This window comes from Juglans microcarpa x Juglans regia, chromosome 2D (genome assembly GCF_004785595.1).
Source record: "Juglans microcarpa x Juglans regia isolate MS1-56 chromosome 2D, Jm3101_v1.0, whole genome shotgun sequence".
Taxonomy (NCBI): Eukaryota; Viridiplantae; Streptophyta; class Magnoliopsida; order Fagales; family Juglandaceae; genus Juglans; species Juglans microcarpa x Juglans regia.
Genome location: NC_054596.1, coordinates 19,563,501 through 19,591,461, shown reverse-complemented (window position 1 = coordinate 19,591,461; position 27,961 = coordinate 19,563,501). Strand labels below are relative to the sequence as shown.

General features: G+C 34.5%; 2 protein-coding genes, 1 long non-coding RNA gene and 1 pseudogene across 3 annotated transcripts; 1 reads left to right on the top strand and 3 right to left on the bottom strand.

Annotated features, from left to right (window-relative positions):
• Positions 1–7,479: 7,479 nt before the first annotated feature.
• Positions 7,480–15,866, bottom strand: LOC121249917 (annotated as a pseudogene).
• Positions 8,068–10,725, top strand: LOC121249918 (uncharacterized GPI-anchored protein At4g28100). The gene is made up of 2 exons (XM_041148776.1): positions 8,068–9,351; positions 10,050–10,725. The coding sequence occupies exons 1-2, from the start codon at positions 8,737–8,739 to the stop codon at positions 10,377–10,379; spliced, it is 945 nt and encodes a 314-aa protein (XP_041004710.1). The 5' UTR covers positions 8,068–8,736; the 3' UTR covers positions 10,380–10,725.
• LOC121249920 lies at positions 10,537–11,412 on the bottom strand. The gene is made up of 2 exons (XR_005937670.1): positions 10,859–11,412; positions 10,537–10,813 (listed from the first exon to the last, which is right to left on the bottom strand). It is a non-coding gene; the product is annotated as an uncharacterized LOC121249920 (long non-coding RNA).
• A 10,905-nt stretch (positions 15,867–26,771) lies between the features above and the next one.
• Positions 26,772–27,473, bottom strand: LOC121249345. Its single transcript, XM_041148055.1, has one exon. It carries the CDS (start codon positions 27,471–27,473, stop codon positions 26,772–26,774), a length of 702 nt encoding a protein of 233 aa, XP_041003989.1.
• Between the last annotated feature and the right edge of the window lie 488 nt (positions 27,474–27,961).

Sequence of the window (27,961 nt, the reverse complement as noted above, 5' to 3'; positions counted from 1 at the left end):
CATGACATTATTTCATATTGAAGATAAATTATAAAATTTAGATTTTACAAATCAAACCTTGTCATTTATATGAGTTACATAATATGCTCTACATACCGATTTAAGAATAGAATAACTCATTATTTCTTAATTAACAGACTATTTTAAGATTTTTGGAAAGGATTATATAAATATTAAGTTTCATAATTTTTTAAACTAAGGATGGGGATTAGAGTGCCCCTCTCTCTAGGTTCGCAATTAAACAAGTGATTGCCAGCTGTTCTACAATGCATGATTATTACCATTAGTTCACGGGAGTTAATTGTTAATTTCACGATTTGATGATTAATTGATAATTGCTAAACTATTTCGTTAGTCAAAGCCATCGAATCTCGTGATATATAAGGATCGGGCTGATGATGATTATATATACAATGGGTATAAACAATGATGAGTCTCTTGATTGGATTTTAGTATAGCATGTAATTTGTGACAGTTTAATCCAAGCTGCATATATTCAACTTTTTAAACAGTATGTATATATATATATATATATTCATCACTATTTACACAACTATTATAAAAAACTGGTTTAATTGGAAAAACTGTTTCTCTCTTAAAGTTATCATTATCTCTTTGTGAGAAGCCTCAATTCCTCCATTCTCTTCTCTTGACATTTGATTGCCCTTTCAACTTTTGTCCTTCATTTTGATTTCCTAATTTTCAAAAGAGTGTAACCCTAACTTCCAATTGTGCCCCGCCATGCACCAGGGGTGCTACCCACACCCCACGAGCCCGCATCTCGCACCGCTCCCCGGTCCTAGTAGGGGGACCCACTAGAGATCAGACCTCGTACCTTGGAAACGAAGCCCCCAGTCTGGGTGATGAGGGGTAGATTTGGACCTTTGGTCCGTCCGCCCCCTATCCAAGATAAATGGGGGCCTAGGATCCACTGGATCCAAAACCTCTTTCTAGGCCATTTTGGATGCAGATTCTTAAAAAATAAGTCTTAATAAAAAGAATAATTATATTTTACAATTTACATATATAACATAAAATTAAACAAAGGTTGTTTAAAGTTTAAAACATAAAAATCTAAGTATTATAAGCTATTACAATACAAATTAATCTAAAAATATTACAAATTGTTAAAAAACTGAAATCAATAATATTACAAAATGAGAAATTGTATCTGGCAATTTGACAAACAAGATTGAGATGACTTTGAGTTTGAGTCCTAAGATTGAGATTTGGAGGTGGTGGGTAAGTGAGACGTGAGATTATAAAACCTGAAACATTAATTAGAAAAAATATTAGAACTACAAATAATATAATGATATATACATATAAAAAAAAAAATCAACCATTACTATCATGGGTAGGGATGGATTTAGGGTCAAGGGTTGTGTAGTAGTAGGGGGATTAGTAGGGTCACGAGAGCTAGCACTAAGGCTAGTGGTTGGATTTGCCTCGTCCATTCTCGTTGATTGACACAAACCTGACATACATGATGACATGATGCAAAAATCACAATACAATTTCATAAAATCATACGTACAGTCATGAACAATGAACATCAAGGGGTTTCAATATTGAAACCCCTAAAAAAGATTGCTAAATTAAATTAGGGATTTCAAAATTGAAACATCTAATAGTTTGAAACCCTAAATTAATTTAAGGGATTTCAAAATTGAAACCCCAATACATATTGGGGTTCAATCCGAACCCCTAACTAGTTTAGGATTTCAAATTGAAACCCTAGATTTATAATAATTATAAATAAAAAAAAATCACCAAATGAAACTTATCATCATAATCACACAAACATTTCCACAGGACACAAATCACAACCCCATCTTCCAAATACATTCATGAATACCATCCTCCATATTCTAATTCGAGAATTAAAAGTTAATGGATCGTCAGGATACTTACATCTGGTGAGTTCGTAGGAGAGAGAAATGGACTTGACGAGGGTGTTGGTGTGAGGCGAAGACAACGGAAGACAACGACTTTAGACAATAGCGACAAGTGAGAGAGACTGAGGGTTGTGAGGAGAGAGAGAGAGAGAGAGCTAAGACTGAGGGAGTCTGAGAGAGGGGAGTCGAGTAGGAGATGAATTTACGTATTAACAAAACGACGTTGTTTTGTTTAATGTATAAGGTTATATATATATATATATATGTGTGTGTGTGTGTATAACCTTATATCGTACGGGGTGGGGGATATGTAGAGTGGTAGAGGTGAGCAGCGGGGGGCCTTGCCCCCGCATGGGCTGGCGGGCTACCCCGCACCGCCCATGCGAGGGTGGGGGGCAGGTTGACCCCAGCGAGGCCCCACCCTGCACCCCACTCCGCACCGTCCCACATAATAAAAAAAAAATTATTTTTTATATTTATATAAATAATTTATATATATATTGTATATAAATATATACAACTTGTTAAAAACTTGAATTCAAGTTAATGGATTACCTTGGCCTCCTTGGCCAACCTTTATATAGGAGGTGAAGGCAATACAATAGTCATTCTTAAGCAATGTGGGACTTACTATTAAGTCCCACATTGAGTAAGTCTCACATTGCTTAAGAATGACTATTGTATTGCCTTCGCCTCCTATATAAAGGTTGGCCAAAGAGACCAAAGCAGTCTAAAATATAACTCTAATGAGTTTATATTTTTTTTGAATAAAATTTATATTTATATTATATTATAATTTGGGTCTAAAAAAAATTAGACAAAAAAAAATTATAAATCCAATGAATCACTGGATTGAGCAGGGGGCAGGGCGGGGGGCGGGGAGGGGGTGTCCCCACCCCGCACCATGCGGGTAGCGCCCCTATAGAGCGGGGCCACGCCCGGTCCGTCCCCTAGCTGGATGTTGGCGAATTGCCCCGCCACTCGCATTTGACTGACAAAGGCACTGCCTTGCCATGGCGGAGGCGAGGTGGGGTAGTGAGGGGTGAGGCCCCACTGCCCTCCCCTACTGTGCACCCCCACTAAATTTTCTTTGTGCGCATTGTATTCCACCAATTTAATTTATTATAAATACTCTAGTCACAAAAAGATTTCATAAAAGTAGTCCTACAAACTAATGTGACTTTACATGATTCTTTAGATTGTAAAATTATTTTTACTATAAAGTAAATCTGGTAGATCACATGAAATCATATCAGTTTGTAAAATTACTTTTATATAATCACTTTGTGATTGTAACACTCTTCTTAATTTATTATTTCTGGCATTCGCCAATGATCTTATGAGTGTGGTACAAGCGCGCATGACAAATAGGAATAACTTAGAGATAGCAACATAGGCCATCATATTATCTTTTTATAATGGGAAATACTCTAGCCACATATAGATTATATAAAATAATCTTATAAATTGATGTGGTTTGATGTGATTCGTCAGATTATAAAGTTACTTTTATCGTAAAGTAAATTTAACGGATAATATAAAGTCATATCTATTTGCGGGATTACTTTTGTATAATTCATTCGTGGATATAACAGTACTATTTTATAATTATTCTTAATTTTCTTTGAATCACACATAACACTTGGTATCAACCAATTAGTTGATTATATATATGGCACCGTATTAGCTAGCTAATTTGGATTGCTTTTCATCATATAATTCCCATGTCCAATTGTTATAAAATTTAAATTTAAATTTAGTTAATTTTCCATTTCTTACTCGATGATGAGTGTTTTTGGATGATAATTGGTTCTCTTCAACCAGAGAAAGAGAGTAGGAAACAAGGTGCAACTTTGGTCAGGCGAAATGTCAGACAAATTAGAAGCAGATGGAGAGAAGGCAAAGAGGGCCATGCACCATTGCATCGTGCATGTCACCTCGTATGGGACTCACCGGCAACCGTACGACTATCGATCATATAATGTATATATGGGTCCGTCATCCCGATTTGCAGCACCATCATTACACCTTTTCCCTATCCTTCCCCTTTTTCTGCGATCAATCCCCAAACACTTCTTCTTTTTTCTTGGTCCCAAGTAGTACCAGACTTTGCCGAAACGTCTCTTTTTCAACCTTTAGACATAATCCAACTATATTAAAACATAATCCTTGATCCACAGAATTCTAAAAGTAAGACCCAACATTTTAAAAAAGAAAAATAAAAAACGACCCGTGCCCTTTAATTCTTTATCCCTTTCTTTATTGAAACATAGAGACCCAACCCAAATTCCAAAGACACAAATAATAGATAACAAAAAGTAGAAAGTTTCTGCAAAGCTGAGTATTTGTTTGAATTATTTTACTTTTTGAGGGCTTTTGTTTTTCCACAAACCAGTACCTCTCTCTCTCTCTCTATATATATATATATATATATGCGACTATTCTTTTTAATTTTGTGTCTTACTCTCTTCTTCTATGATGGAACCTAATAGGGTTTGCTGCAAATATTTGTCCTCTATAGGAAGGGAATATGCAATGAAGCAACACTACTAGCGAGGACGTTAAATAAAAGGAAAAATCTTATTATAAGTAAGTTCGTGTACCAATTCATACATTAATATTGATATATAATATATATATTTAACAAAACGATGTGAATTAAAGACGAAAATAATTTTTATAATATATGAGATTTTCTTCTTCTCTCAAAAAAATTTTTTTATTTTTTTAAATTAAAAAAATCATCGATACGCGATATAGTACACGAACTCACTTGTACCTAATAAAACTCTAAATAAAAACAATAATACTGTTTATTTACTAAGTAGGGTGGACCGTTAAATCATGTAAACAATAATTCTTCTTTTTTTAAAAAAAAAAAAAAATTATAAAACTGGTCTTTGAAACGTAAAGTTGGTTGTCATGCACAGTACAACTTCTGTTGTAAAGCTGACTGTTTAGGCAGTAACCACACGCTTAAGCCATGCAGATACGGCTGCTCAAAGAGTGTCACACAGATGTTGCAGCCCTAGGATGCCATACCATTCCGAGGCAGCTAGCTACCGACTTTCCGCCTTCCGGCCCCGTTTCATGCTTTTCATTTTCATTTCTTTATTCTAAAGAAAATGATAGGATCCCGCTCGTTCATTTATCCAGTTTCAAAATATATATATATATATATATATATTTCTTAATTTTTTTTGAAAATATTTTTTAATAATATTGAATTTTTTTTTCTTTTTTTAAAAAGATTTGAAAGTGTTAAAAAATAATGTGAAAAAAATATTTAAAAAGTGTTTTTCTTTCCATATCATTTTTTAACACTTTTAAATATATTTTTTTAAAAAAATTTATAATATTATTAAACAACATTTTCTTAATCACTACGTAAAATAAAACTAAGAAATAAAAAAAAAAAAAATTGGAATGTGATGCTTGAACGGAAACCCCAAGCGGATCCCTAGCATTGCCCTTATTCTTATCCCATTTTATTCTGTCGGTGTGCTTAATTTGATCAAGTGGGCGGGTATATACTCTTTCAATATTAATTTTTTATTGAACATAGCATAAGTGAGATCAGGGACAATTCAGTTATACATCCAAGAATGTTACAATAACAATATGGTATAACATATATGAAATATGAGTAACGTTGTATTTATATATAACATACATACATATATATGTATGTTATATTAATGGACCATATATATAACATATATATATATGTATATGCAGGAACAGGAGCCGACTCTTTTGATCTTTTCATGACCACTTTCCTACAGCTAATGTTTCTTCTCTTTTATTTATTTATTTATTTATTAATTAATTGTATCTTTTAAGCTAATGATTCATCTCTTTCTAGACTCCTCTCCTGGCCCCAACACAAATGATCATATTATATAGTTATACACACACATACATCATCACTCATCAGCAGCACGAGTGCCCTTGGTAAAGATGACTTGGGGAAGGGGAACCCACCTGCATTGCTTTATCGTTATACAGTCGATCGTGTGACCATTATAGGCTCAATCTTCCTGTTTTTATACATGCACTACATCAAAGTAAATATGTTGTGATAGTAAAAGCAGATAGTACTGTGATTTATGGTGAAATTAATATTACATGAGCAGGCTTCAACAAGTCTTAAATTATCTTCACTAGCAACCAAAATGGCTGGTAACAAGAATCAGGTCCATATATACACGAGCTGGAACATACAAAAAGGGGATGAACTAAACAAAGGCAATCCTTCCTACACGCCATCGGCATCATGGCACTCGGGTGCTTATCATTGCAGGTGAGTCGTGTCTCAGAGCAGACATTAGGCGCTGACATGGTTGATTTGTCGTGTGAGAAATCGTCTGTACATGGGGGCTAGTGATCGGTTTCGGTCTTTATAATCCAAATGATCACATACATTAGATTTGGATTTTCAGTAAAGCCAAACTGCCTTTTAAACTCTTTAAGAATTTTGGATTTGAAATCATCATTGCTTTGAAACCCAAATTAAAATTTTTTGTTTGTATTTAAGAATTTGAAATCATCATTGCCTTTTAAACTCTTTAAGAATTTCTTTTGTTTGTATTTAAATTTCTTCTATATTAACTCCGGCTGTTAAAGAATAGAATTTTACTGTACATGAGGATTTGTAAACTTTACTATTGAAGAGTTAAGAAGGGTGGCACGACTTAGCGCTCAGCCTCTCTACCTTTTCTTAGATGATTTTTTTTTAAATTTTTTTACACATGGCAATTTATGGTTGGGTTGACATGGTGTGTTTGACGGGAGAAATGAAGTCCGCAAACGTCATATAATCACTTTAAAAAAAGTAAATAAATACGAAACACTACAAGAAAAATGGACTTTTGTGACCTATTTATTACAATCAAAAGACTATTCGCAACTAATTTTAGTTGTAAATAGTTATTTCGCTGGAATTAACTGGTCACAAAAGTCTATTTTTCTTATAGTGAAATCCATATAAAAAAAAAAAATTTAAATAGTTGATCTCACTCTTTTTCAAAGCGACTACACAGCATTTACACATTCCACGACTGTATGTAACATTACTCATTTGACAGACTATTGGCAACAAGTAATATTATATATCACACTCTCATTTTACTATGTAATATGTGGTACATTTATTACATTTATAATAAGGTTATAAATGTATCACATATTACATAATGAGATAAAAGTGAAATAATAGTGTACTGTATAAAATTTTTTATTTACAATATATTGACTTAAATATCAAAATTATTAAAATTCGAAACGGTGAAATTTTTAAATTTAGAGTAAAAGGATATAAATATGTCAAAAAGTAAGTCACATCAACTATTTAAATATTTAACATTTAATTTCAGTTTTTCATATTTATCTATGTTTTGATCAAGGTCCCATGCAAGTGGATCTACAGATTGATTATGATTATCGTGCGAACTGTTGTTAAATTTCCTTGTTAACTGGAGACTTGTCTTTTTGTTTAATAAGCATAACTCAAGACTTGTTACACGTGAACATGCAATAGTGTAAGCCACTAAAGGAGTCTGATCCACCCAAGTTTGAATAATAATAAAAAAAAAAACTTCTGTTTTCTTGGTACAACATTGGTAACCATATGAAGACTATCCCAATTAAAGTTCCTTGCTGTTTAGCCCTTTCCTTCCGTTTTGTTTTCCTGGTCGATTGTGCTTTGGCAGGTACCATTTGATCATCATGCCACTCTTTTCAAAAGAAAAGATTAGATTAATGTTGATTTACACACCAAAAGACTACAAATCCACGTGACGAGGTGTGCAGTAAGTGGTGAGAGGAGAATAGGGCAAGCACTTGGCCAAGAAAACAGAGTCCAGCAATCACACACCAAAAAAGAGAGGGCTTTCACATCAAACTCTGAAGTAGGTAGGGAATGAAAGAGAAAAGGACACCACAAGCTGCCAAATTTCAGACAGCCTTTCTTATCAAACGCCTCCTCGACTATCCTTCTCCTTCGTCTCTCTCTCTACCAAACGAATCTCTTTCTGTTTCTCATGGACCCCTCCCTCACTGCCTCACATCTCTTTTCTCTTTTGAACCTTTTAAAAACTCACGAAGATATTCCAAAAATATAAAAACAAAATAATATGATAACATAATTTAATGAGTGCTTTATCTACTTCGTGACCCTAGAGCCTCTGAGCCGGTACCCATAAACCGAGAGAGATATCTGAACCTACCTCCTTTTTCATGTGGATTTTCAACCTCCCCTCATATATCACACTTCTCATACAGACAGCCACAGGCCCAGATAGAGAGACAGGGAGAGAGACCCTTCTAACAATTTTCGTTTACTTCTTTAGGTTTCTCTAACACAGAGCTTTTGAATCAGAGGAGGAGATTGTATCTTGGGAGCCTCGATAAGTGACAAAAAGTTTTACTCCTCAATCTTCATCCTGCTACAAATGCCACCACCTTTGAATCTCTCCTGAATCTTTCCTTTTCCTCTTTATATCATCCCGTATTTTCCGAGAAACATAAAAGTGGTCTAGCTCCTTTATAAAGCAGATTCATAGTTCAAAGCTCTCCCCTTTAAATCCCAAGTCCCACCTCTCTTTCCCTCTTTTTCCAAGTTCCCAAGTGATTTTTCTTCCTTTTCCATCCCTTTACCCCCCCCCCCCCCAACAAAACTTTCCACACAATCGTGACTCCAAAAAAAATAAAAAGAGAGAACTTTCCACTCAATCATATTTTCTCGTTTCCCAAACAGACCCACGAAGCCCTCGCCATCCATATTGAGTCTCTCAACGCCTAAAACTACAACCCAGAAAGTCCATAGCTACTGCTTAAGATGTTCTCTCTTACGATCATCTTTCGGTCTTTTATTTGTTTGTGGTTTATGGTTTACAACGCTCGTGCCGGTTTACTTTCTGAACTGGCTAATGGCCATGACCAGCCGTTGAACCCGGGCGAGTACTCCGTCCCGGCCTACCCAGTTCAGACTCAGACCCAGACCTGCCGGCTCGACCTCTCAAGCGAGCTCTTCGGCGGCGTGAGCGAGGCCTGCGGTAAGAACCTCGACCGAAGCCGTTGCTGCCCCGTTTTGGCCGCGTGGCTCTTCGCTGCTCACGCCAGGTCGGCTCTGCAGGTGTCATCGGCTCCGGCTCCCGCGGCGGAAGAAGACCTCCCGATGATGCCGGATGACGCGCAGAGATGTGTGAACACACTGCAAAGCTCGTTGTTGAGCCGGGGCATTCGGATTCCACAGCCGAACGCGAGCTGTGACGCCATCCTTTGCTTCTGTGGGATTCGGTTACACCAAATTAGCTCGCTGAGCTGTCCCGCGGCTTTCAACGTTACTGGGTTTCACAATGCCACTCCGACGGTTTCCGTCAGGAATTTGGAGAAGAATTGCCGGAATTCTTCTTATTCTGGTTGCACGAAGTGCCTTGGTGCCCTTCAAAAGGTTAGTTTCCCTCAATTCATATACCTATATAACCGTTTAATTTATGTAAATGATGTGATAATATACCGATCCGCTTAGCTCTGGTTTTGCTTAAATTTGGTTACTTTCTTTTGTTTTGTGTGCGTGTTGACGTATGGAAATCTAGATTGGGTTCAGGGGTTTTTGGTATTAGTCTTGCAAACTGACTCGATAGTTTGGGTTGAGCTCCAAGCATCTTCGTGTGATAATAAATTTTATATATTTGTCCGAGCCTACACATTTTCTTCTATGAAACAGGGAGACTTGTCTGATATAAGTTGATAGTAAAAAATAAGTAATTGGATTCAACCCCATTTTCTTTCTAAAACCAACCATGATTCTTTCAAGTGTACGAATACAGTTGCTTGCCGAAAGAATGGAAATGAGATGCCTTTTTCGATTGACAAAGTGTAATGAATATATATAAATATATATGGATTTAAACCTGGTGATAATGGGCACATGAACACGATGGTGTGGAAGTGTCTGAAAGTGGAAGTGAGTTGGAGTTGTTCGTCCTGCCGTTTTCTAAAACAACCAAAGTCGTTTCGGTAGACCCCCTTGAAAACGAGTCTCCATGTTTTGCATCGTTGTTTCCTTTTTACCTAACCTTTTTATTTATTTTTTATTTGGAATGTAATATGACTGAAATGCCCATACTGGACTGTCCATAATTACAGCTCAAGGGTGGATATAAAAACGGGACGGTAGGAGACAAGGCCACTAGCGAAAGGGCGAGCAAGATGTTCAACAGGGACTGCCAGCTCATGGGGCTGACTTGGCTGTTAGCGCGCAACAAAACGGCCTACATTCCTACGGTCTCGGCCGTGTTACGGGCCATCATGTACAGTGCGCATCCGCCGCACGAGTCCACGTGCAGCCCCGATCAGGAGAACATGCCACTCGCCGTGGATTCCTTGCAGTTCCAGAAAGCCCAGTCCTCGTCGCCGCCGTCCATACTTCGGTTTCCCATTTTGCCACTAATCATTTGGGTTCCCCTGTTTGTGTAAAAAATAAATAAATAAAAAAGAAAAGGTGGGGTCCGTCCGTGGCGTGGCCATCTTCTCTCTCTCTCTCACTCACTGGAAATTTTTTGGGTGTCTTATGTTGTGTCGGGTCACGTGAAGCTAGTAGACAAACGGGCTACCGGGGATTTTTTTGTCTTTCTGCCCACTGTAAATGTCTGCCCGTACCGAGACTTAATTGACGTGTAGATGTAGCGTGGCGTATGTTATGGTATTGAGGGAGGAGGGATGGGTGGATGTTTAATTTTTGCTAAATTTATATTTCATAGTGTTACCCCCTATTTAATCAAATCTTATTGCCATATTTTTATGGCATATATTCAAAGAGCCATGTTTAATGAGTTGCCTCTCTACTGAATATGAATTTGTTTGAGTAAATGGAAAATGATGAACTTAAAGAGTGTCAAACAGGGTTAAACCTTTTGTGTTTGGGAGTTGTGGAGGGGAAAAAAATAATAGAAAACAAGAGAAATCAGCTTTAGATTGCGCGGATTGGATTAACAAAAGTGGGGGGGAAGCCGTCGAGAAAACCGACTCACGAGGCAACAGGACCATCTCCCTATGACTCAGTATGTTGGTCACGTTGTGTATATTTGATAATTTTGGGCTACAATTTCAAAGCGTGAATTTAAAAAAGCAGAGAGTTGAGGTGTATAGACTCGAGGGGTACAATATTCTCAAATTTCACATGTTTTGGGGGAGAGAATTGAGGTTGAATGTTTGCTGCATTCTCTCATTTCACATGAAATCCTTGCAAGAAACTAATTTTTTTTTTTTTTAGTAGTTGTACTAGCATGAGGAAATTGACCTTGTCTAATCTTTGGGCCGGACCACACCACTAATTTGCATACGGAAATAGGACACAAGTTTGATGGGGGCAAAGAACATTCATCCTTCAAATTTATTTAACACTCGTATGCTAATAAGATGAAGAAACAATCGAGTAATTATCAATGACTTCCCTAAAGAAAGCTGTACATAACATTTCAATTTACAAGTAAAGCCTAGACGTGAATTTAATGAATCATTATTCAATAGAATTGGAAATATAGTTTTCCTCGACTATCTAAAATAAGAAGATAACCACTCACCAGCCTTTGCCTATTAGCCACAGCCAGTCGAGTGTCACCCCTGCAAAAATACCTCCTAGAAGAAACAAAACCAAAAGGTTTCCCAAGGCATTCTGCTCCGGTCCCTACGAGAGGATTAGAAACACATTTAAGGTTTCTTATAAACGTTCTAGGCCTTTATAAAAAGCCGATAATAAGTAGCTTTTGGCAAACTAACCTTGTAACCTTTTGGCGCAGAAGTAAGGACACAGACAGTGAGGTAACCATTCGTTAACCCCAAGAAGGATGTGAGTAGTATCATCCAGCCTTGGTCACCATACTTGGCCGTGAAATAGAATGCTGGGATGAGTAAAAACCGAGAGAGAATTGCTATCATGAGACCTTTCCGTGATTCCAACTTCAGGAATTTCAAGAGTGGAATGTATCTTCCAATAAGATCCCATGCATTATACATTGCAATCAAAACAAGAGCATACCTGACAATTTAACCACCTATCAGAATATCACACTAAAACATGAGCATGCACATGTACACACAAACACACTGTGAGAGACCTTGTCCTTCAATTCTCTAATTGGTCATTGTGGGACAGCGAGATGGACACGATCAATTATTGATTTGCAGAAGTGATTAACAAGGCACTAAAACAATGAAGTATTATTTGATATGCACATACCATGCACCTAAGCTGTGAGATCCAGTATCTTCAGATAAGAATCCAGGGAAAATAGATAGTGTCAGAACATATATCAGAAACATATCAAGTGCATAATCAATGTTCTGAAATAACAATTCTTTGTTGCTTAGCCGCTCCAGTTGTTTTGGGTCTTCCTCAGCCTGCAAAATTCCAGTGTCTCACAAATGATTGACTTGATGAATATTAGGGAAATTTATTGCATGCTATTATAGAGAGAGACATGCCTCTTGTTGTGGTAAGGTTTGGATGCCGCCAGCAGCAAGGTCAGCTGAAACGGTTTTTGATCCTTCTGAGGCTGCCTTTGAACGGTAATACTTCACAATTTCAAGTTTCGGAAAGGCAAATGCATAGAGAAGAACACAAAGAAGCTCGAAAAAGGTGGAAATGGCAAAGAACAAAACTGCATTGGAGCATAAAATATAATTTTTAGAAACATCTTTTCAGAAAACCCAAGAGTATGCTTGTCTGTCTATTATGATAGTTTACCGAGAAAAAAATGGAACATAGCGTTCAAATATTTCAACATGTAATGATTTCTTAGCATCAAGAAGAAGATTAAACACACGGTTGTATTAAGAAAGATGGACTTAATCAATTACACACCATCCAATCATAGCATGCACCTAAAGTCCACCATTCCCTGAACGATGACTATTGGAGTTGAGAAGAACCAGAATAAACGGAAGTAATAAAAACGCAGAAACTGAAAGAACAGATTTTTCTAGGACCTTCTGTATAATCAGGTGATACAAGAAATAACGTTAATGTCCTCTGTCACTCTTGTATAAATATTATTGGACAATGAAAGTTTTATGCAGTCAACAATGAGTCTCAGGTTACTCGTATCCAAAACAAACTTGAAATGAGTTGGACAAACCTACAAATTAAGAGCTAGAAACTCATAGTGGATAAGGATCTCAAATTAATCCAACTATAGTTAACAACTTACTAAGATGAACAAGTGAATCCTTGAAAGAAACAAAAATAATAGGAATTTGACGATATGGCTCATAATATGCAATTGGAAATTTGTATCTATAATTTCCAGAAGTCACCAATCTGCTATGTCATAGCATTAATTTTTCAACAATAGCACCGTCAGGGAGATTTTTTCCTTATATTTCTATATATAGGAAACTGAAATAATAGCTATCTGAACATACGTGCACCCTTGCGAAGACCATCCTTGGTCCTTTCAAAAGCTGCTTTTGTTATCAACCTCAAAGCAGAGGTTAGAGCCCCTGATGCAGCCAAGCCGGCAAGGAAAGACTGAAAAAAGGGAAAGAAAAAGAAACAGTAAAACAAAGAAACTAATGACAAGTTTCTCAAGTCTCAACAGCTGAGAAGCTGTTGAACATGTTATGTAATAATGACGGTCATGAATACTGACTTGAATGAATTCAGGTCGCATGAAAGAGAGATCCCCAACCATTCCCCCTGTACATGAGCATCTGCAACTCCAAAAGCACCGCTAATGGCACATATTCCAATAAAAGTTCCAAGTCCCCTTTTCCAGAAGTAGCTAAATCCAACTATTGCAGAATAATGATAGAGAAGAAAGGAATAAAAACAATATCTCAAAGGATTAATAATTTGTTTCTAAACTAATGGTATGTGTAACCAGATCTGGTAGAATTCAGGAAGGAAAATATTTGATGAGGAGAACAAATTGTACTTACAACTAAAACCAAAAAAGAGCTTATAAAAAACAGGATATAGCCAAATAGGTTTCTTCGTCTTGTATTGATTTTTGCCTCATGGTATGCCAATATTGCAAGTGTTCCAAGGGCAAATGGCTGATATACAAGAGTCAAGACCCTTGCAGAATGGTATTTCTGCAAAAGAAGAAAAAATAGAAGGTTGATTACTTAGGCAATCCTTTGCTACAGAAACAACTATTGACATTCTTATAATTGAGATTCAGAAAAGGTCTAACGAATGGAGTAAAAAATATATATTACCAAATCTAGATCTAGCACATTAATGCAAAAGATATGTGATGGAAACAGTCCAGAGCAAGTCTAAATAGAGGCAAAATGGGTCCTACCAAACCATAAATGATATGTTACAAAACCTATAATCTAATTCAGGGCATAGAGACTGCAGTTTGGCAACCAATCAGAAAAATCAGGATAAATGGGAACTAACAGGCCACGGCTGAATGAAAAATGAAGAGAAGAATATGTAAAACGTTTCCACAGTAAATGGTTCAAAATCTCAAAATTTCTGCAAGTGACAGGATCGATAACTGTGCTTTATTTTCAATTTCTGTGAATTGATCGGGAAAAAGGGTGGGAACAAGCTGCTGAGCTAAGTGGTACCAATCTCTGGTCAACCAATTCCTATTTGCCGTTTATCAGTAAAACAATGAGGTTAGATCACCCATTACACCTTAAATTTAGGTTTTCATATAAGTGTTAGATATCTTCTTCAAGTGCTTCCTTTCAGAGGAGTGGCTTTGCAGGCCAGTTGGACATGAAATACATGCCTTAACAAAACTACAGCCATTATAATAACTCCAAAACCTGAAATAGCATACTAAAAAACCTGAGAGAGACTTCATATACCGGGAACAAGTCAGAATAGTAATCTCCAATCGTAAGCATACTGTTCCACGAAACAAGGCACCCATTTCCAAGAAGCCAGCAAACTATAATTGCCATATACTTTCCCTGTTAATGCAAGCAGATAGAAATAAAAAGAATCTTTAGATAACCAAGCATCCTTCAGCAGTGACAAATAAAGAAAACGAAAGTCTTGATCACAAGCTAAAAAACAAAAAATACAAAAACAAAAACAAAAAGAAAGCTTTATAACAAACCTCAAGATTAGCAGGAGGCACATTTTCATAAGGGGCTGCCATGAATGAATGCTTTCCCTTCAACGAACTCCTACAGCTGATGCCGACAATGTATGAACGAGTAGTTATTAAAGAACTGGTTCATTTTATTTAAGGCTTTTTTTCCCATCCCACCTCAGCCCCAGTAGCTAAGTAGGACTTATTCCAGAATTTCCATGGCATTATTCCGACTAATTGAATAAAATCCTTCTACGCTACAAATTAAATTGCCTTGTAGTCTTCAATTCATGATGAAATTCATGGCAAGGGGAAAAAGGAGATATTTCCAACACCCAGAACTACAATTTTCAAAACCAATAATCAATTAAGAAAGAAAAAAAAGAACAAGAACCCATTCATCATATAATAAATACATGATCGGTTCACAAGCATGAAAAATTACAGTCATTCAACATGAATGAACCTCAACTCTTTAGAATGAGAAATAGAAATCAAAGAAGCATCAATCAGATGAAACAACCAATAGCACATACAAGACAAAATTGAAACACAGAGGTGGAACTCACAGTTAGAAGCTGGCTGCGTATTTATGGCCTAAGAGAGATTCTGGTACCTTTTCTGAGAATCTGGAATTGCTTTGTTTATCTACTCATATACCAGTAGATAATCTAAAAAAGAAAACTTTAGAAAAAATAGAAAAGAAAAAGAACTTCTTGTGGTTTGATGATCTAAAAGGAAATATATTTTCAACAATTATAGCGCTGGCTATTTCCAGTTGCTACTGGCAATTTCTTTGGTGGAAAATTAAAATCCAAAGAGTTTCCGTGTTTGGTCGAATGTGTAGTCATTCCTCTAGAGTTCCTCCGACTTCCTCGAAAGGGACTCGCGATTTGTTTAGTTTTTGTTTTTAAAATGGAATCTTTTTCTATTTATTTCCATTTTCAATAATCTTTAAGTGGCATGCGTTGGCCAATTGGATGACGATCACTTCTATTTCATTGAAAATAATTTATTTTGGATATCACTTCTCATTTCTATTTTATTTTTTTATTTTCTCTCTTTTTTTATTCATACTAGTTTAATATTTTTCCCTTTCAACATGGGCAAGTAATAAAATAAAAAATTTAAAAATAAAACTAGCTTTTTAAAGTAATAATAAAAGAGGTGGAAGCAGTGGCTGAGTCACGAACGAGGTAGACCGTAGAGTCCCTCATTTAGAGAAAACATAGAAGTACTAGGATATAAAAATCATTATCTCATTAGAAAACATAATTTAATTAGGACTATAGTTACTTATTAAATATGTTTTATGTCCCTTTATAAAATAAAAAATTATATTCTCAAATCATGTGAAGAGTATGCATAGTAAAATACTTAATTATATGACATAATTTGATTTAAAAGATAAAATTTAAAATTTAAATTCTATAAATCAAGTTTTATTATTTAAGTGATGTTGATAATGTGTTTTGAAGACTCACTTGAAAATATAATAACTCTTATAGTGAACACCATGTCTAATTACTTCTTGCCTCGTTTGTTTTCATAACTCCTTTCAATTCATCTCATATATTCATTATAATTTTTTAAAATTTTCATATAAAATAAAATAAACTATTTAATTTTTTCAAATTTTAAAGAACAATAATATTAAAAAATATATAATAATAATATTTTATTTAACTTTTAATTTTAATCTCAACTCATCTTATTTTATCTGTAAAAATAAACAAGGCAGTTTTCCAATTTCAAATTTCTAGTTTTATATTTTTAATTTCTAGTACCTATCGACGTGAGTTTGCATGTACCTATTGACGTGAGTTTGCGTATAGAATAATGATAGGATTACTATTATTTTTATATTTGATTTTTTTTTTTAATTTTTAATTTTATTTAATGATTAAGAAAGTAAGTATTAATAAAATTATATATTTTTTTAATTTTTTATTAGTAATTAATTAAAAAATATGTAAAAGAAAATAATAAAAAAATAAAAAAAAATTTGAAATACTCTTAAATAGTAGATAAATAGTTATAAAGTAGTAACTCTCTCACAACCATTGCATATATATGAGATCAGGACATGTCGAGCCTTAAATGCTCTGATATTCAAAGGGAAAAAAAGCATCAATATTACTGTTTAAAGTTTCGTTTGAATATTTTAATATTTTTAATTTAATTTAATTTTAATTAAATAAAATGATTAGTAGTGGAGTTGTATACTTTTTTTTTTTATTTCTTTTTAATAGGTCAAAATGTTAAAATAATACTTAAAATAAAATAATAAAAAAACTACAAATTTATACTAGCGAAATGCTCAATGGTAAGCACTGGCGGCCCGCTAACACTAGAAAAGAGCTTTGTGATTCATCATTTTCACACATTCTACATCAAATTTATTTTTATTTTTTTTATATTCTTCTTAAATTAATTAAATTCTTCTTTTTATCATCCATATATTATATATTTAATAAATAAAAATTAAAAATTAAAAAATTATATATAATATATGATATAAAGATGATGAATAAAATTTTTCTATAAATTTTATCCTTAGATATGCTCAACGGTACCACCAAACACGCCCGAGCCTACTCTCCCAATACTGTCCATTATTTATTATTGTTTGTTTCGGGCCTTGCAAGCCCCACCTCCCTCGGAAAATTCATTCACTCGATTTTATTAACTCAACTGGTGTAGAGACCACGTGTAAAGCTTGTATGCATGCATGCATTTGGTTTTTAATATTTTTGTTTTTAAGTATACTTATTTTATAAGAAAATCTACTTATTCCATTTTTATTGCAAGGTCCTCACCAAAGGTGGAGGAAACGTTTTATTATTACAATAAATGCAAAACCTTATACTATTTCTAAATGCAACCTAATTTAACTTATTGCATTCTCATGAGATGTTGCTTGGGTTGTAAATAAATCAATCTATTTGATAACTTGCTCTGTTAAATTTGAAATCGAACTCAACTTGTTAGGAAAAAAAAATCTCGATAGTGAAAAGATATCCACTTGATTAATAAATGACACATATCTGATTAAACTATACTTGACCCGACTAAGGGTCATTAAGGCCTAATCATCTATGCTCGACTCGACTCGATTAAAGTTAGAGTTGGGCTTCGACTCTAACGGAGTCGAAATGCCCAACTCTGACCAAAGATGGAGGCCAAGTTGAGCTCTGACTTCAACTCCGAGTTTGAATCGCAGTAGATTCCAAATTGGAGTTGTCGAAGTCGGAGGATTAGAGCCACAGAGAGAGAGAGAGAGAGAGAGAGAGAGGAAGCTTAACGAGAGTTGAAATTTCACCAATTATTCATCTGAAATCCCAAACAAAGCAACCAAACCCACCAAACATTCATTGATCAATGCTCATAATTCAATCAACAAACAAAACAACCAAACCCACAATCTTAATGAAAACGAGAATAGATCGTTTAACAAAAAATTGAAGCTTGTTGAAATTCCAAAGAAAGATTTTTCATAAGTTCCTAAGGGTGTGTTTGGCTCATGCAAGTAATTAAATTAAAAACCGAGAACCAGAGCTTTAAGCTCTAATCAATTAGCGTAGAACAAACATAAAACAAACAAAACTCAGTACACTTACCTTCATGCTGCTGACAATGGTTCCACCATAGACGGAGGCCCAAATGAGAAAATAGCCCAAGAAGCACGCAATCGCAGCGACCACGTGGATCACAGAGATGCACGTTACCGAGGGTCATAGAGGAATAGAGAAGGCAAGGGTTGCCGCCAATGTCCTCAAAGATGAAAACGGTGTTGAGAGTGGATTGATCATATGACTGGGTTGATTTAAGAACCAAGGAGTAGATGACGAAGGTGTAGGATGAATTGCATTTTGGCTAAAGGATTGATGAAGACATTTCACGATTGATGAAGACAACATCTAAAAATTAGGAAAACAAAGGAAGAGAGAAAACGAAGGAAGAGAGGGAGAACGAAGTTGTTGTCAAGGAAATGCATAGAGCTTTGGTTGAAAAGAAGAGATGAATATATAGGAGGTGAAAATGATGTCATTTTAAGAGTTTCTTAAAAGAAGCGTTTGCAAGATGCTGCCTCGTATGCACGGTAAGCGTGTTTGCAAAATGCATGTCTACACCGTTAAGTCACTAAGCTGCTTATTATGTATATTACAATATTAAATATATTAAGTATAAATATCGAAGCCGGAACTAGGGTTGAACAAAAATTCTATTCGAATCCAAATCCGCCCTGGCTCCACTCCGACGAAACAAAGTCGGAGACGGATTTTTAGTTTTTCAGCCGGAGTCCAAGGTGTCATTAGACCAACTCCGACTCCAAATTTTCTCTCGAAATCTAACATCGACTCCGAATCCGATTTCGATATTGTACATATGTTATAAAAATATGTACTTATTTATATATTTATTATAACTTATATAGTTAAATTGAATAATATACTAGTATGGACTAATTATTATAAAATAATATACTTATGCTATAATATTAGTGGAGTAATAATAGTTTAGTATATGTAAGCTTTATAGTAATAGTAGAAATAAACAGAGTATAATAAGTTAATAAAATATAATACTAATTTACTAAAATATAATAATATGTAATTAGATACTAAAAAATCTAGTATATAATTAAGTAAGACATTAATATAATAACATGTAATACTAATGTATAATAACATGTAATTAGACACTATGGTATAAGTCTTGTATTGAAATAAATTAGACACTAGTATATAAATAACTACTAATTCTAATATAATACGTTAATAACACATAACACTAATTTACTAAAATATAATAACAAGTAATTAGACACTAGAAATAAGTCTAGTGTAGAAATAAGTTATAAATAAATTAGAAATTAGTATAATATAATAACATGTAATACTATAGTATAATAATATGTAATTGAACACTATAGTATAAGTCTAGTATAGAAATAAGTCTAATACAATAAGTTAATAGCACTTAATACTATAGTATAATAACATGTAATTAGACACTAGAAATAATATGTAATATTATAATACATGTAATTATATACTATAAGATAAGTTTTGTATAAAAATAAATTAGATATTAATATACATGTAAATCAACAGTGAATGATTTAGTTTTAGTTTTTAATCATTGGAAAAGCTAAAATTTTAAAGTTGACAAATTTATTTTTTTAAAAAAAGGGGCTAAATATAAAACTAAAAAAAAGTCTCAAAAAAATTCAAATCCGACTCCGCTCCGACAAGTCAAAGTCGGAGTCGAATCAAAGGCTACACAAGTTGAAGTTGGAGTCGAAGTTCAGATTTGAACTCCAACAATGTCAGAGTCAAAGGCGGATTTAGGGAAATCCGATTCCGATTATGTCTGTGCTCACCCCTAGTCGAAACCAATCAACTTTGACTCCAACCAAAATTTTCGGAGCAACTCTGACTCTAAACTCTGAATTTTTTGAACCCATAGGAGTTGGAGTCAAAGCGAGAGCTGGTCGGAGTCAAAGTTGTCTCAAGTTTTGCACAGCCCAAATTAAAGCTCATTGATACATCGATGAATGAATGAACGAGTTTCAAGGCTCTATTGAGCAACAAGTTTGTTTTGAGCAACAAGCCTCTCCCAAGCAACAATGCCTGACTTGGAGAACTAGCTAGGGGGTCACTCTCAAACACCTCTCGGGCCCTAAAGCACTCACTTGAGCTTTCTGGATCTTCATTATCACCAAGACAAGACTGCTCTCAAGCCTTACTTAGGCACCTCGAGCCCTCACACTCCAGCAAAAGAAGAGAGAAGGGAAAAGTCCAACAATGAGTCATCTTCGAGCCACACTTGAACACTACAAAAATCAAAATCTCACCAAACATTAGGCCATTTGGCTTATATTTGTAGGTCTTAAACTCTTGGTTTGGATTATTTACCCTAATCAATTTGGTTTTTGGTGAAAACTTCTCTAAACAACTGGGTCACTTTAAAGTCAGGCACTTGGGACCTTGCAAAACAGGCAAACCAAGATTAACACACGTGCATGCAACCAATGTTAACACTTGCACCTCAATAAAGCAGCCAAGAAAACTTCCCGCTACCTCAACATAGCAGCTAAGCAAAGCTCCTGCTACCCCAACATAGCAATCAATTCTCCTGTTGCCTCAGCCATGTGATCGAGCAACCTGCCTACTACCTCAGTAGAAAGAGTTAGCGCACGTGACTGGGATTAACTCCATCACCATAACTACTACTAATGAGTTACCTTAGAGAATGGGCATCTAAGTTCCATAACTGCTTTGTGTGGGTTACCTTTGGAAGAACAAGGTTACGGGCTTGGCAACTTCCTAAGATGGGTCTAGAGGTTGACAAGCTTCACGTCCACTTAGTGGAGGGTTACAGGGTTACAACAAACAAACTCTAACTTTAACATAAATAAAACAACACCAATGTGAAATCGCCTAAAGAGGGAAAGAAATCCACTAGCACCAATGAAAGCAGAACGATTTTTTAATATGGAAAACACATTTTTCACTTTCTTTGCTAGTAATTAGCAGTTTTCTTTGCTAGTAATTAGCAGTCCTACGCTCTTACAAGCAAACTTCCTAGAGTCTTTTACAATGAATTTTACAAGTCTCTTCGAAGTTTGCCCTTAGAGATCCTCATTCAAACCCACATAAAAAAAAAAAAAAAAAAAAAAAAGCATAATCTCTAGAGTTTATTTTCCTACAGTTCTATGCTGGAAATCTTCATTGCATCGCACAGACAACAGAAAATCAAAGGCAAGTCCTCAGAATTTTCTCTATCACTATTGACTTATATTGAAGGTTCTCAAGGCCTTCTTGTTGGATAAGTCAATCTTAAGAATCACATACCTATGTTGGATATGAAATGAACTAGGGTGCAACCCACAAGAAGACCATTGACAAGAATAAAAAGAAATAAAAGGAAGTATAAAGATAAATAAAGTTGATTGACTAAACTGATATAAAGCAAGTACGACCGAGCTACTCCAAATAAGGAAGGAAATTTCTATAAAAGGAAAAGACCACTACGAACGTGGGAATGAGATAACTATAAAAGGAAAGGCTTCTCTACCATCTCGAAGGACCCTCGCTCTAGAAGGTAGACATCTTCTTCAATTTCCTCGAAACTCTATTTCCTTCATTGTATTGAGAGTTATGAGAGGTCATGAAAAACTGTAAAATCATCCAATATAGTGGATATTGCCCTCCAAATGACTTGTGAGCATAAGCGTTTATACCTAACCACGTAAATCTATGTCTTTCTTTATTTAGAATTTCTATATTTTATTTACATTATGTTTCATGTGGATGAATATTTGAGCACTGTATCAACCTTCATACCATCATCATAGGCCATTCAATCGTATTGTTGGGCTCCGACTCGGTTGAAAAAATGTAAAACAAATAATACCACAATAACAGAGTAACTAGATCATTCCATAATAGAATGACGATATATAAGATGTTATGTATTATATATTACATAACATGACTATATTTGCTCTCTCTTATCTCTTTATTTTTGGTAAAATATTGTCATTGTAGAATAGAGCTTTAGAACGTGATTGTAAAGAGTTTAGGTATATGAATGAAAGGACTTAAATCTTTTTTTTTTTTTAATTTACTTTTCACATAATTAAAGAATTTAATTTAATATACTAAATAATTCCTCCAACCTTGGAGAAATCTTATCAAGTTTGTGTTTATACAGATTGCGTATTAAATATACAGATCGATCATCATGCAAACTCGTTATGTATATAGTCGATCGCAGTATGACTTATGAAAGCATGTGAACCCATGTGGATTGAGTACAATTCACAGCTGTACGTATCAGCGATTTATCTTCATGTTCACACAGTACTACTTCAGATTTTTCAAAAGCCAAGCTGATATGCACAGCCCATATATCATGTTCACACTCTTCAGTCTTCAGAGACTAATGAAGGTGGAAATTATATTTTATTCCTTCAAATTATCAATTTTTGTAAAATTTATATTAAGATTATAATTACGGCCTTCTTCACTTTCATAAAAATTTCATTTTATCTTATCTCATCTAATCATTATAACTTTATCAAATTTTTATATAAAATAAAATAAATAATTCAATTTTTTAAAATTCTAAAATAAAAATAATATTAAAAAAATATATTTAAATAATATTTTATTTAATTTTTATTTTTATTTTAATTTATCTCATCTAATTTTATTTGTAAAAATAATCGAGCCATAAATCTTTTTTTGAAAATTTATACCATCTCTATCATCAATATATATCTGATCATTAAAATTGATAATAAAATGAAAAAAGATATTTAGAAGGCGGCAGCAAATTAAGCAGCTGATGTTGACTTTTTGGCATTGAGAGAAGGGGCGGCTACTATGCCGCCCCATTTTGATCGCTGGCCCGCCCAGCCTAAATTTTTTTTTTATATTTTTTTAATATATTTAAATATATTTAAAAAATAAAAAAAATATATTAATATATTTAAAATTATTTCTTTAACTATTAAATAAAAAATAAAAAATAAATAAATTTTAACTAACGGTTAAATAAAAATATCAAATTAAAGAAGTAAAATAGACTTTCTCTTTATAGAAATAGGGAGACGAAAAGAAGAAAAACGATAAAAGACCTTTACTATAGTCTATAGGCAAGTCGGATCTGTTGTCCGACAGTCCCCAGGCCCCTCCAATTAGTCAAAGCTTGAGGCGTCACTTGCCAATTGAAAAATATAGAACTGCCACTTATACACAATTATTATTATTATTATTAAAAATATATATTTTAAGTACTTTTAATTCTTTTTTGTTTTTAATGCTAGTGGTATTAAAACTTTGTATTAATTGTAACCCATCATTGTTCTACGAATTGTCATGACTCGTCAACCTATGACTAAGAGGGATTTGATTTATTCAAACCATCATTTAATTACGATATTTGTATATTATTGCTTTCCTCATGGGAAAAAAAAAAAAAAAACTCATTTTCTGTAAAGGTCAAAATAAGATAATTTTGTTCTTAAATAAAGAGTAGTCTTATATGTAATTTTACTTTCATTTATATTTTTATTTATAAGATTCATTCTATTAGTTTTTTTTTTAAATTTAAATTTCAAATTTCAAATTTTATGATTTTTAGTTTATTAAGAACTGACATATGAAGAAGTAAGTTTTTTATAAATTTTTCTTAAATACATTTATCATTTTCCTTAAATAAAAAGAAAAACATAAAGAATATTAGACAGTGTTTTAATTATAAACACCCAAAACAAGTAGATACATCTAGCTAGCTCACGTCCAAGATTTAGTACCTTATGTACATGACTTCTCGTGCTTGATGATAGCATGACATATTTGACAATTTGGAGCTCATTGTTGTTATGTTCACATAGAGGAGGAACAAATATATCGAGGGATTGTTTGAAAATCAAACTGTTATCAGATATTTTCAGACTATTTATAAACTATTTACTACTATTCTCGCCACTATTCGAGATTGCTGTATGTTTAGATCTCAAGATCACCTCAATTCATCTCAAATCAATAATTGATGGAACTTTCTATTTTTTAACTTCTCATAAAAAGTTAAATACATCTCAACTTATTTCATATATTCAAATATATATCTCAACCTATTTACATTTAAATACATCTTAATAGGACTTATAAAACACTACTATTTACTTATCAATTTAGATAATATGAGATGAGCTCAGCATCCAAACACATGAACATAATACTGCAATGCCTGATCAACACTATCTCTTGTAAGCTGTCATTATCTGTAGCGGTGAGTATATAGCATCAACTAAAAGAAGGAGATCCAACTGTACGGATTAGAGATGTCTCTTTGTGGAGGACTAGACATGAACACCAACCATTTTTAGCAGCAAATGTCCAACCATGTTAGGGGCAAAGTGCCCATATATATTTGGAGTATACGCAAAACCTCTGTTAGAGTCAACAGAGAGATACTGACCAAACATGCATGCAAAAGGCGAAAATGCATGCCCCAACACAATAACACTTCTAAGCTCAAGGCCCAGCCATTTGAATATATGAGAGAAGAAAGAGTCAAAGAACCATAAAGACAACTCTTAGACGAAAGTAAAGTTGTCTTCTTACAAAAGATGTCAATATCTCTATTAACCTAGCCGAACAACATGACCACCAGATCACCTGAACCAAACAGTCCTTGATCAAATCATTATCATCTCACCTGTTGTAGATCTAACGCAAGCTAAGGGAGATGATCCATTCATATATAGGAATTAACATATCTGAATAAGCATAAGCAAATATAGAAGCCATTAATCTTATCGATAATTCAACTATCCATCAACCAGTTTTGGGAAAAATATGTACAATTCATAAAAAAAAAAAAAAAAAAAAGGTATGGAAAGAATGAAGTATTTATAGCTTCTTGGAAAACTAATTACATCACATATAGAACAATATAATAAAGAATACATATAATGTAGCATGCATATACTAGACCTTTGAGAGGTGCTACCAGCTAGGTAAGATACCAGTTTTACACCCACGAAAGCGGAGCTGACATGTATGAGTTGCATCAAAGTAAACAAAACGCTCGCATGGTGAATCACGTTCCTTATTTTCTTTTCTGATTATCCAGCTCGATTTCTTCTCCCCCCCCCCCCCCCCCCCCCCCCCCCCCCCCCCCCCCCCCCCTCTCTCTATGCTACCCCCAACCCCAGTCGCCTTGCTCCCCCCACCCTCTCTCTCTCTCTCTCTCTCTCTCCTTTGAAATACTCACACCTACGAAACCCCCTCTCTCCTTCTCTCTCCTCCAATTATTGCCCCCCTCAACCGGATTGAGATCTTCAAAGCCCTTGAGATCGCCGAGAGACTGACTCTGTAGCCATTGCCGATACCTTCACTTAACCATTCGCTTGCGAATGTTTGTTTAGCTCTCTTTGAGGTTAAAACTCAGGCTTTTTACTCTTTTTTTTAGCCTTTTAATTTTTATTTGGCTATTGAGAAAATGTGAAAAATTCATGAGTCTTTTATTACAATTCTATATGCTTTAAAATTGAGAAAAAGAAAGATTAATTGAGTTTCCATTTTGCCTCCCTTTATAGTAGCTCTAGCTTAATAAAGGCCCATGTTTGTCCAAAAAACTATGATAAAGTTCATTAGTGCATGGGTGTCGTTTATATTCTTCAATTAAAGTTTCTCATCAACTCAATGTTCCATCAACCTAATGGAACATAGTCGGTTTTCAATCTTTCTTAGTTCATATGTTGCAAATAACAAATTCAGCAACATAGTTGATTTTCAGTCTTCCTTAGTTTATATAGCATGATTTTGTTCTCTGCCAGTTTTGTATATGAGGCTACAATGCCGAATTTTATTGATTTTTTAATTTTTATTTTTATTTTTTATTGAACCAAGCGACCTGGTTTGTGGAGATGGGACGATGAGAAAAGGGAAGAGGAGATGAGAAGAAGGGAAGGTGAGATGGGACGAAGGGAGAAAGGGAAAATTAACTAACCTGGGCACACACCATAACACACATACGTCTTGTGTTAAAATTCTATTGACCGGTATAAAGAGGGAAAAAAACACCCGACCGATTTGAAGCTTTTCACAATTTTTATAGCATACTATACATATATAACTTATTGGTAAAGTTTTCAAAAAATATCTATAGCATATATATATTTACTGCCTACCAATCGGTCAAAAAGTTTCATAGCTAGTATGACAACTTCTATAATGATTCTCTCTCAAGTGGGGCTTTTTATTTTTATTTTTTTGAAATAAATCATTCCTCATTCATTCATATAGATTGGTTGATCAATACAATGTTTATCAATCTGTAAACTATTTAAAACAAATATTGGAGCTTCTTCTATCCACACTTTCTCCTCTTCAAAATGTAGAGCAGCTTTTTGTAGCTTGTGAGCTACTACATTAGTATCTCTATGTGAATATTGGACTTTCCATCCTTGCCAACCTTTAAGCACCATCTTCATCTCTTGAATACTACTTCCATTGAAAGGCGGGTCTTCAATTGGATCATTCACAACGTTTATAACAACCTGTGCATCACCCTCAAAAGTTACTTTGTCAAAATTTAGATCCTTACAAAGTTCCATTGCTTTTCTCAAAGCATAACACTTTGCTAGAGCTAGTTCTACCACATTTCGTTTTTGTATATTACAAGTTGCCATGACCTCTGCCTTCTCATTTCTGATTATAACACCAGCTCCCATCTTTCTTGCTTTAACATCCAAAGCAGCATCCCAGTTAGCCTTTATCATATTTTGTTCTGGTAGCAGCCATCTTTTCTCCCCTCCCACTGCACTTCTATTCCCCTTCTGTTCCTCTAACAAAACCTGTACTTGATGAAACTCATTCAAGGCATTCTTTGCTGATCTGATGACACAACTTGGACTAGTGAGATTCTTTTCGAAAATAAAAGCTTTTCTTCTGATCCATAGGCTCCTCATTATGGCAGTTGTTTCCTCCATTTCAGTTTTATTGAGCTTTTGAGACAACCTCTCCCATAAACTCAGTAAATCTATTTCTTCTTATATCTTCCATTTCTGCACTGTCTTTAAAAACCCAGTAAATACATCATTTGCAGCAGAGCAATGTCAGAGAACATGCATTACAGATTCATTCTCTTGGAGTCATATTGGGCACTTTGAATCATCACTAACTTTCCTAGCAAATAAATTCTTTTTTGTAGCCAACAAGTCATCACTTGCGCTCCACATGAACAATTTCATCTTCCCAAGTAGATTCAGCCTCCAAATATGTTTCCATTGACCATCTGACTCTACCCCTCTAGAAGACTCCCTTTGTGCCATTTTTTTTTTATCTTTCTTGTTCCAAGTAATATGCACTTTTCACACTAAAAAACCTTTTCTAGTAGGCCCCCAAAACAACTTATCTTCCACCTCATTTTTGCTCAAGGGAATGCAACAGATCTGATCAGCTTCTTCTCTCATGAATA